The following is a 12,239-nucleotide window of genomic DNA, read 5'->3' as shown; positions in this document are numbered from 1 at the left end:
AAAGAGTGTGCCAACTCATTCTGCTTGAGGCTTCTCAGCAGGACTCAAACAAGAGCTTTATCAGATCAGTGATGATGACTCAACCATACAGAAAAAAAAAAACTCATATCTTCTCAGAAGATTAATTACAGTGGATTCCAGTTTTTATGAGCTCAAATGAACTTAGACATCAAATGAAATATTTATACTTTTAAAATGAACTAATGAATTTATAAAGGCATTTAAAAAAATATTCCCTTTAAATTGTAACCTTTAAATTTTAAAGGACTATTTCAGCCTATTTTTGCTGAAAATCTACTCACCTCAAGTCATCCAAAATGGGCTTGTTCTCTCCTGATTCAGACGAGACAGCTGGAGAAACTATTATGGACAGAGGACTCGTCAACGGTTCAAACTTAAAAATGTCTTCATAAATTTGTTTATTACAAACACACAGTTTCTCACTTAATTGATGGAGTGGAGTCACGTGGATTATTGTGAAGTTTTCTCTGCTGTTCGGACTCTCATTCTGATGGCACCCATTCAACTGCAGAGGATCGAAGTGATGTAATGCTACATTTCTCTCCAAAGCCGTTTTAATGAGGAAACAAATGCATCTACATCTTGGATGACCTGAGGGTGAGTACATTTTCAGCAAATTTTCAAGAACTGTTTCTTTAAAGTTAATAAAAAAAAGAAGTTAATGTACTTATTATCGGTCAACTGCTCTCTTATATCTAAAATAAAACAACCAAACCAAATGAGGGAAAACACAAGCACACAATCATAAAGTTGCTCCTCATGTATATTTGTAACTTTGTTCTGTTAGAGCCCTGAAGGTTACTGTAAAAGACTCAACATATCCTAAAGCTCTGCAATCCTGATGACATTAAAGAGACTTAAGGACACACACACATATATGAACGCACAAGACGGGCTTCTCAGAAAATGTGCCTGCCGATATAGTGCGCAACTCATGCAAAATCCATAAATAAATATATTTCATGTAAGCGGCCTTTTTTTTTTTACATAAGCTATATCTCATTAGACTTTAACATCCCCGCTGCTCCCTATGATGAAGCGAGTAGACTTCTAATGCAAAATCGAACTCGGTGTAGCAGAGAGCAGCTGCTTTGCCTCTCAACGTCAAACGCTGTGTGGTTACATGCTAGAGCTATCACATGTGTTAGAGGCTCTGTTTCAGAGATTATATGTCAAACAAAACAAAAATATTTATTTGAGACAAGTGAAGAGAATAGAAAAAAAATACCTAAATCTCATTTGATTTTTAGTAGTATTTGATGTGTGAGAGCCTGAGCAGGCAATAAGACACCAGGTGGACAGCATCGCAATTACTGCATTAAAGCACTGGCAGCAATTACACCTACATATACCAGCTGCTGCAATTCAGTTGCGCTGAGCTGGTCCGCAAAGCAAGGAAAATTAAGAGTGTAATGATCAACAAATTAAAATGAACACGTTTCAGAAAACTGCAATTCCATAAGCTTTCTTTCCGCTAATAATGCACACAAAAGCGCAATCACAGCTCCAAAGGAATAAGAAGGTGCAGATATTGTAAATCTGACATCTGTCCTGGTTCAGTAGTCTTTGCATGTGGGGACATATTCAAGTGGTACATGAAGAAACGTGTGAAGGTAGTGATAAAACAGAGGTTCTCAATATTTTTCACTACAAGTCCCCCGCTTTAGTCAAGACAATATTCAAAGGCCCCCTCGTAGCTGTTGTAATACAAATAAACTAAAATTCTTTTAAAATGCATTTAAAAGTTTTACACTTACTTTTTTTGTGCATTTTAATTAACTAATTTAACTTAAAATAGTTTTAAGACCTATTAATGCACACTGGAAAATTGCCTTAAGAACCACTGATGTACCGTACAGTAAAATGAATAAATGTTATTCAGATTACTCAAATTAACACAAAGGTGTTATCATTTGCAGAAGATATTAGGCTTTTACAGGTACATAAGAACATATTTGTGTGCATGTGAAAACTCAAGCAGAAACACATAAACCGAAAATGTTTGTAATGATTTCAAATTTGCTAAAATGTCCACCGTTTACCGGTTTCCCACACTAGTGTGTGTTATTTATTGTTTTTTTTTACAGTCTCTGTAACAATTTGTATTGCTAATAAAATAAATACAATTATTAGCATGTTTTTTTTGTTAAACCTAATTAGAAAAAAAGCAGAATAGATGCAGTTTTCATTAGTAATGTCAGACTGTTGGACACCAATGCATTTATTGGCAAGAAAAAAAACTTCCACAGGACAAATTCCCGATACTGAGGGAAAGACTGCTAGAATCTGCACACGTTCAACTCCCCAAAAGTCTATCTATTATAAGGCAGCAGTTATAAGGATGAAATTTCAAGCTTATGCTGCATGAGCAGCTTAATTCCCAGATACTGCGCCTGCGGTTCTCTCTTACATCGCTCAATATTCTAGATGCTCTTAAAAAAAAATCTAACTGCACTTTCTTTAAATTGAATTCATACAGCCTGGCCTTTTACTGAGCAGACCTGGAGGGGACTGCTGTCCGTCAGCACTACAGACTAGTGGAAAAGAACAGAATAGATCAATGGGTTTAGATTAGACTTTGACATTTTATAAGCACACTTGGTCCCACTTAATAATATGTGTCTTTAACTGCTTATGTATTAAAAAAAAAAAAATAATTCCTTTGGATTTATACTTCCTATTATTTTGGGATACAGTGTATGGAATGGTCAACAGTGTAATTATAGATGAAATTACACGCAGATATTTTCTTAAATTTAAGTACAACATAAAATCTGTTGTTTAAAAATATGTTTAAAAACAATCTTTTATCAAAAGATTAAATGTACTAAAATTGAAAAAGATTACATTTTATCAGTAGTTAAAGTATATCAAAAGAATTTTGTTATTATGGAAAGCAGGAATGAATGCTGCATATTCAAATTTACATTGGCACTCTGTTAGATAGAATAACTTCTACAGCTCAAATGCAGGATTTATATTAAATATTCTTTCCATTGCAGTAACAATTAAATTGAAATGAATTTGTATGGCACTTTTCACAAAGTTTAAGAAAGAATAAAATACTTTACAATTAGTCTTACAAAAAGACTTACAATCAGCAAAAGAACCCATGCTTCTTTCTGACCTTCAGCGGACAGGGGATATAAATCATACACATAAGTTAACTTTCATATAAAGGGAAGACAAAGATGTGATGGAACCCAGTCCATTCAAGGCAGTTTTACAGCATCGTCTAATCCAGGCCCAGTGAAGCATGTCTTATGGACCCGTCTTTAGCTCGGTATCAGCCTGAAGAAAGCTCTTTTTCCAGAATGTCATTTTCCCAATTAGTCTGATGTACCGAGATTAACGCCTTTATTCTCTTTTCCTTTTTTCTATTGAAGCACAAGATGGATGACTTTCAACGCTTAAACCATGAAGGTCATGCAGCTTGAGTGCTGCTGCTTTAAAGTGGGACATAACAAATACAAAGACGTTAAATGCATGTAAATTATTATTATTTATATATATATATGCTTTTAAAAGAAGTCACTTATGCTCACCAAGGCTGCATTTACTGGATACAAAAATTAAGTAAAAGTTGTAGTATTACTGTGAAATATTATTACAATTTTAAATAACTGCTTTCGATTTGAATATATTTTAATATGATATTTAAACCTGTGCTGGCAAAGCTGAATTTTCACATGATCACGTGTCACATGATCCTTCAGATCATTTATAATACACTGATTTCATTAAACAGACGGTAATTATTCCAAACGTCTGGCTGCCAGTGTATGCATTTATGTATAATTCAGGCTGCATTATGTAAATGCATGTTTATTCCAGAGTACATTCCCTAAGGGAAAATATTGCTTAAAAATAAAGGGGAAACACAGAAGGAAAAACAAAGAGACAGAATGAGCGGCGGCCTTTAACTGAAGAGGAAGTAGAGCAGAAAAGAGGCCTGCCTCTTTTGTTCTGCAGGACAGAAAGAAAGAGAAACAGAGACAGAGACACGGGCTCCAAGTCTCTCCTGCATGGCATTTAATTAGTTATTAATTATTACTCTTGTACGCTTAACTGATTACATTCATGTCCAGGAGTCGATCTTGGGATGACAGCTAATTGCATTGTGATACCAGACTACAGTGGGATTCTGGGACAAACAATCAAATCATAGAACTGAAAATCTCGAAATGTAAGCATTATAAATATGTAATTCTATGAGAACTGAACTTGACAAATGAAAACACTAACTACATATGGACTGGTAGGTATGTTTTTTTACAGACACAGGCTGTGTTCGTAATGGCACACTTGCTCACTTATTTTTTAAAGAATAGTGTGTGAAACCGTATACAATAAGCAACAAATGTTTCAGAGTAGTTTGCTAAAGTGTCGTCACATGACAAAACATTAACTCAGCACAACTGCTGAGGTTGTTACCTCACAAATAAATGTATTAACCATTCTTTTTACAAAGGCTTGTTAATTAAGGATTCATGCTAGTAAAAAATGCTATATTGCCCAATTGAACTCATTTCATAATTAATAGACTTTACATGCTGAGCAGAACTAATAATAATTGTGTAAATAGTAGCTAGATATTTATATTTCAGTACAAAACCTCCCTACACCTATACTGCTAACCTCCTAATAACACTGTATTATTAATGAGACATTTTATTTCCAATTTTAAAATATTTCCTTTATTTTTACTTGCTGTAGAGATTAAAGTACAATTTATGTCCTACTTACGATATTGCTTTTAGATACACAGCGATAGTTTGTAGTTTACAGTAACGTGTATGTATAAAAGTGTTTTATAATTACCATTCACTGCCTCCAGTTCACTCAGAAGATAAAGCATTACATGGAGCGTGTTGTGTTCTGGGAAACAGTATCCCATGCAGTGTCTTCAGATGCATACATCAAATTTCAGCGAATGTAGCAGATAATCCGGGCATTCCATGCATACAGAACATTCTCTTACTATTGACATTATACACGTAGCATACTGCAATATAGCAGGAGTTGTATGGTAGTATGCCATTCTGAACACTGCTTCTGTTCTGATTTCAGTGAACTTGAGTTATATTTAGCAGATTCTGGTAAATATAGTAGGTCATCCGGGTATTTGATGGATACAGAAAATTTGCACACTATGTACAGCATACATACAGGATAATGCAGAAATAGTAAGAGTATGATAGTATGGCATGTGGAACACAGCAACAGACTTAATCATGCCAAGATGATGTGCACTTTTTGCCATCTGGTGGACAAACCTGGCACAGCAGTTCATTAGGTTATTGCCACCAAATGTGCCAGGATTTGACCGGTTAGCATGATCATGTTGGTAGTTGCTGTAACTACACTATTTGGACCAACAATGCACTTTTTTACATTTACAACCATTTAAAAGTAGCCGTATATTCTGCAGGCAATATATATAATGCTAAATATTTAATTATAGCAGATGTTTGGACTTGGCTGCTGCTTTTCATGTCATGATAGTCGCTAATAAAAAGCTTGGGACTATTTAGACATGCCAACACAAAGACTATTTAAATCCACACAGGCAAAAAGGACGGTAAAGGAAGCTAATGATGGACTTAGTGATTAAATAGACTGATATAGATGTATGAGAGCATGTGACAGGTAGAAAAAAGATAACAAATTAAGCAACAAGTGGTCAGGCTGTGAATATCAGCACTGTTATGAAATTACCCTGTGTAAAGTGTGAAAACTGTAAACAGTTGACATTTTAGCAGGAAGATCATTTGTATTTCTCATTTGAAAAACCACCTGCTTGTGGCGCTTTGTTTAATCGATACAGAGTTAGAATGTGACTAAAAACAGAATGGTTTGTGTTGAGTGGAACCTTTGCTTCACCATTTGCTTTTTTTTTTAAAGCCATTGTGATTAGTTGTGTTACTTAATCATCTGTGCAAGAACGTGTCACACACTGAGCAACCTTTGATCCAAACTGGAAGACACAGACTCATTCTACACCACTTTTGACAAAACACCAACTGTCCCTGATCATCAGTGCAAACTGACATTCTGTCTAAATTCCAAAAGCCTCCACAGGAAGCACTGGAAAACACAATACACAGTTACAGGTAAATTAGGCTATTTATGATTTAAGACTTTAACACTTTATAATAAGGTTCAATTCATTAACATTAATACATTGGATATTATGAGCTAACAATGGATGCATTTAGAGCATTTATTTATCAAATAAAGTGTTTCATTGATCAAAGCTGGCCATAATACATTAACTAATTCCATTAAATATGTATTATGAATAAAATTGATCAATAAACACTTGTACAGTATATTTATAAAATAGTAACAACGTAATAAGATATAATTTGTTAACTTTAGTTAACGAACTTACAATGAAATATTTTACTACACTGTAAACCCTAATGCTGTAAAGCAATCAAGTCCTCATAAGTCAACATTACTTCAAATACCATGTTTTGACATCATCATACAAATAAGTATGTTTAAATAATTTATTATTTTATGTGGCACTAAAATCTGTTAAATTAATGTTTTAAAAACTCAAAATTACAATTTATTTCAATTATTCACTCTTTGTCTGTTCAATCTGATTGCTTGAAGTTCTGCCTGACAACCATACTGACTGATAGATAACACAAGGTGATAAATATTTGGTCTTTGATCATTTCCTTTTCACACTGCAAACTCATTATGAAGAAAGGAATCAACTAGAAAAATATTAAATTGGTCTTATTCATGCTAGCAAATTCATACTATTCATACTACTATGAAACTACTGTAATGCTAATAAATGAGACCTTATGATAATGAATTGAAAAGTGTTACAATTGTAGCATTAAAACAAGAATGACTAACAATGTATAATTTACAAAAACACTTACCATTTCTAAAAATCATGATATGCCTGATCTGTTGCTGACAGAACAGTCATGTAAAAACTGAAAACACTATACTAGCAGGCTATGGTGGGACCAATGCCCTAATGGCATATAAAAGCAAAGCACTTAATCCAAATCACACAGCTGGTCCAGACCCTCTTCAGTCTCTGCTTAACACTTGCAAGACTCCATTACACCTCCAAAGTGACAACCAATAGTCTAATAGACCAACAGGCAATAAGTATGAAGTACAATAAGATTGGGGTTGAAATGATTTTTAAAAAGGTTTCTTTCCTGCCGAACAGACCAGCATAACCATGCTAGAAAACATTCATCCAAAAAGATAGGTAGAGTGTTGTTATTGTTAAAACAAATACTGTACTAATATATATATATATATATATATATATATATATATATATATATATATATATATATATATATATATATATATATATATATATATATATATACACAGTACAGACCAAAAGTTTGGAAACATTACTATTTTTAATGTTTTTGCAAGAAGTTTCTTCTGCTCATCAAGCCTTCATTTATTTGATCAAAAATACAGAAATATACTATTACTAAATATAAATATTTCTATTTGAATATACTTTAAAAAAATTCTTTATTCCTGTGATGCAAAGCTGAATTTTCAGCACCATTACTCCAGCCTTCAGTGTCACATGTAACATCCAGTCTATCACATGATCCTTTAGAAATCATTCTAATATTCTGATTTATTATGAGTGTTGGAAACAGTTCTGCTGTCTAATATATTTGATGAATAAAAGGTTAAAAAGAACTGCATTTATTCAAAATAAAAATAAAAATTTCTAATAATATATATTGTAATAATATATTTTCTTTACTATCACTTTTAATCAATTGTTTATCAATTTATCAATATCCTTGCTGAATAAAAGTATTGATTTTATAAAAAAAAAGAAAGAAAAAAAAATTACTGACCCCAAATTACTGACCAGTAGTGTATATTGTTATTACAAAATATTTATATTTTAAAAACATAGCTTCTTTTTTTTTTTTTTTTTTTTTACTTTTTATTCATCAAAGTATCCTAAAAAAGTATCACATGTTCTGAAAAAATATTAAGTATATATTTTTATATTTTTAAGTATATATAAAATATTCCAACTTTGATAGTGAATCATCATATTAGAATGATTTCTAAAGGATCATGTGATAATGATCCTAAAAATTCAGCTTTGCATCACAGAAATAAATGATAATTTAAAGTATAATAAATTTAAAAACAATTATTTTAAATTGTAATAATATATCACAATATTACATTTTTTATGTATTTTTGATCAAATAAATGCAGGCTTGATGAGCAGAAGAAGCTTCTTTCAAAAACATTAAAAATAGTAATGTTTCCGAACTTTTGGTCTGTACTGTATATATATATATATATATATATATATATATATATATATATATATATATATATATATATAAACTGAGAACAGCATAAGATAATTGCATAAATTAAAATATAAAAATAAAAACGAATTTATCATCGATCGCTAATCACTTGTAAAAAACTGAGTCCCAGATTTAAAAGCAGGACTTGCATCCTCTGTGGCCCTTACCTGTACCTCATCCCAGTCTGGAAGGAGATGGACTCCTGTAGAGATACTCCATTGGTCCTCAGAAAGTCCTCCAGGTTTTTAAACTGGGCGGCCGCCCGCACCTCACGCAGACTCCTAGTCTCCCCCAGTTCCCCCCCACCCTGCCGCAAAGGGTACAGGCCCTGGTCAGACAGGTAGCGGTCGATGTCGCTCCGCATGCTTTCGCTGAAGGACAGGGACAGCATCTTGCCGCTGCTAATGCTGCTGCTCCTCCGTATACTGTTCCCCGGCGGCCCATTCTTGGCGATCTGCAGGGGTTCGGAGGGGACACTGTGTTGGCAGCTGAGACGGTGGCCGGTGTGCCCGACCCACACCTCAGTCAAACTGCTTCTGTCTCCTGCTACCACCAGGTGACCCGGTCTCACACACAGACAGAAGAGTGAAGCAAGTGGCATGACAGAGACCAGCAGAGCCACTGTAAATAGCGTACACCTCCCATGGCAATCAACACCACATTCAGAGACCAACCTCCCAGCCCCTTTCTCCTGTAGGACTCCAATACAATGGCCAGCTTTAATGGGTTGATCTTCATAGAATAAAGTCAAGTGGGAGTATTCTTCCACATACATGCGTGATCAAGCAACAGAGGTGAGTGGACATTAATGCATGCATGAAGAATGCTGTAAGGCCTGCCGCAGTTGTTCTGGAGAACCCAAATACCAAAACGATCCAGGATCCAGGCAATTAAATCAGCCTAACCTATGATGGTCAAAAAATAGACTAGGCACTGACCCCAACTAAGGCCAGAATCCTGAAAGTAAACATCATGTACTTTTCTTTTGTACAGCAACATAATAAGAGGGCTAAATATAAAATGTGACTATATTCATGTTTCTTCAACTTTGGGTACTTTTATGTACTAGGCTAATTCTGGGTCGATTTAGGTTAATTCATTATTTTTTTAATCAAATCTACTATCACAGATTTATTGATTTTTTTTTTCAGTTACTTTGTTATATGAAGATAACACTAAAATGAGCATGCCTCCATCACTTTTTTTTACTACTTTTTATTTATAGGCTAAAAAGTCACAATTTCAAACTTAATTAAAATCCACCATAAAACTATGCAATTGTCAAATTATGTAACACATACTTGTTTCATTTTTACTGTGTTTTAAGAATACATAAAATATTAACTATGAATTTAGCTTTCTACCATATAAGATGTGTTGGAAATGGAAAAAAAAAATATAATACAAAGAGATGAAATTCTTCTGTGATGCATATGTATCACTGCTGGACATTTTTAGTTGATAAATTTAGTGAGAAACTAGTGAGAGTGTGAAAAGTGTGTTTTAAGAGATTTAAAATAGACAGGGTGAATAAAAAAAAAAAAAAACCCTGAAGAAACACCCATATATTTTTGCAATCGAGCAATATCAAGAAAAAAAGTATAATTTTGATGCTGGTTATCTGTGGTTTTGATAAATAATAAACTAATAATCACAGATCTAAATCTTTGTAAGATTGTCATGAGGAATGCTAAAAATAGTCACTGCTCAAACAATGCCAAACTGACTGGTGTTCTGCTGACAAACGACAACAGAAATCCATTTAAAACAATATACAAGATCCCCTCGTGCACAGAACCTTATGCCTAGAACATATTTGAATAATTTACTCAACATACATCCATGTCACATGATTATAAAGAGATCCTTTCTCGTTATTATAAATGACAGTTGAATTCAGTGTAGCACATTTTATTTTAGAACGCCTGTTAGAAAATGTCAACAGTGTCACTGTGGTCAGTACAGCATGTATAGACCATGTACTGTATACAATCATGCTTATTCAGATCTAATCATTTGAATCCACATCTCTAGTCTGAAGACACAATCCTGGTCCAAAACGACATTTCTACCATCATATAAGTAGAAACCTTTATCTCATCAGAGATAAAATTCACAATATCTGCAGCATTACAGCCTCTGCTCATTCTTCACAGCTTAGTTTTTCTTTCTACACTGCAAAAGCTCTACAGTGGGAATAAAGTGACTCGGTATGAGGCAAACCGACCTTCTTTACTCTCATAACTAAAACATCATGATGCAGTAGCGTACAGTAGACCAAGACAGTCTGTGGATGCAAGCCCTGCTCTCCGTTCCCCCGTCACACTAACGCTTCTAACCTGAGAGAGGACTATGGGTGTGAGCGGGATCACCATGCAACATCCTCAAGCGGGACCCAGCTAAAGTACCAGCCTTGTACTTACCCGGTTCCTCGGAGGTCGAGTCACGTACGGGTTTTGCACCACACTGCTCATCTGACAACTTAATGGTGGTCAGCACACTAAAGAAGACTGCCGTTTTTGTTCTTAAACCTAGTCTTTTGAATATGAGCTTTAGTAATTAGTGAAAGGCAAAATAAAAGCTCCACCCCTCAAAAACACCACCCACTCTAGTGAATGTTACAGTGAGAGAATGTTTTGCAAACCTATCGCAGTGCCAGAATGCTCTGCAAATATGAATTATTCAAGACAGCTCTTGCTCTAAAAGCCTTTGATGTTGTACCACAAGAAAGTGTACTAAAAGCCATATTTGCTTGTTCTCTGTTTTGTACGAATACAGAATTCAAAAGTACAATGCAAGTTATCCCAAGCAGAATAAAGAACAAAAAAACATTGCATATTACTTTGTATAGTGAGTAAATCTTGCTAAAATAAAATAAAAAATATGTTTAACTAGATTAAAAATTCTTTAAAATTTTAAATTAATAAAAAAATATTTGATATGTTTTGAATGATTAATATATTATATATAATGCAAATAATACAATTCTACATTTTAAAACAAAAAATATTTTGGTACACAAAGTAAAGTTCTACAAACATAGGATATACTGTAATAATTAGGTGCTAAATATAATTTAAAGGGGTCATATGATGCGATTTCTAGTTTTCCTATATCTTTGGAGTGTTACAATCTCTTGGTGCATGAAGAAGATCTGTAAAGTTGCAAAGACTAAAGTCTCAAATCCAAAGAGATAATCTTTATAAAAGTTAAGATTCATCCACACCCCCCTAAAACACTGCATAACACCGCCCATATGCTCACACAAAGAAAGAAGGCGTAATTTTTATTCTCGCTGTAGTATTGTTGCTGCTGCCATGTTGTGGAGACGCTGTGTGTTTCGTTGTGAAAGCGAAACTACTTTGTTTGGCCTTCCAAAAGAGCAAACAACTAGAAATCAGTGGTTAAGTTGTATTTCAACACGGTTCCGGAACAGTTCAATTCAAATATGTGTGCAACACATTTTACAAGGATAAGGACTGTTTCATGTGTGAGTAGCCTACAACGTGATGTTTTAAAACAATTTTAGGAGGAGCACGCACCATCAATACCCTCCCAACGAGGCGGCGATATAGTCAAGTCCCTACTACAAAGAGAGGCGTTCTGGATTTTCACTCTCAATACAGTGGAACCTAATGGTCTGAATGAGGAACTGGGCCTCTCATGTTTTTTATAATTCACACTGGTTTACACCTGAGTGCCTAATTATGATTAATTAATTGATGTACCACACCCATCTAGGCTTGTGGCCAATGATTTGAACTTCAATGCTATAAAATCTGTATGTTGCCATTCATTGTTTGACTCTGAAGAAGACGCATGAGCGTCGAAACGTTAGTCGTTTTTTATTAATAAATTATTGAAAAC

General features: G+C 34.1%; 1 protein-coding gene across 6 annotated transcripts in view; it reads right to left on the bottom strand.

The window, feature by feature from the left end:
• The window catches only part of LOC132118143 (voltage-gated potassium channel subunit beta-2-like), a 56,453-nt gene that overhangs the window by 30,414 nt on the left and 13,800 nt on the right, over positions 1-12,239 (bottom strand). Inside the window, exon 1 of one of the 6 annotated variants that reach the window (XM_059527730.1) lies at positions 8,540-8,842. The exons of 4 other annotated variants lie outside the window; for them this stretch is intronic. In XM_059527730.1, coding sequence (XP_059383713.1) covers positions 8,540-8,763 — 224 coding nt within the window. In that variant the 5' untranslated portion in view covers positions 8,764-8,842. Of the gene's footprint in view, positions 1-8,539; positions 8,843-12,239 lie in introns of those variants that run through there. One more of the 6 variants, XM_059527729.1, reaches the window with a different exon arrangement.

Source organism: Carassius carassius, chromosome 37 (genome assembly GCF_963082965.1).
Source record: "Carassius carassius chromosome 37, fCarCar2.1, whole genome shotgun sequence".
Classification (NCBI taxonomy): Eukaryota; Metazoa; Chordata; class Actinopteri; order Cypriniformes; family Cyprinidae; genus Carassius; species Carassius carassius.
The sequence above is the reverse complement of the archived record's forward strand: the minus strand, read 5'-3'. Positions and strand labels throughout refer to the sequence as shown.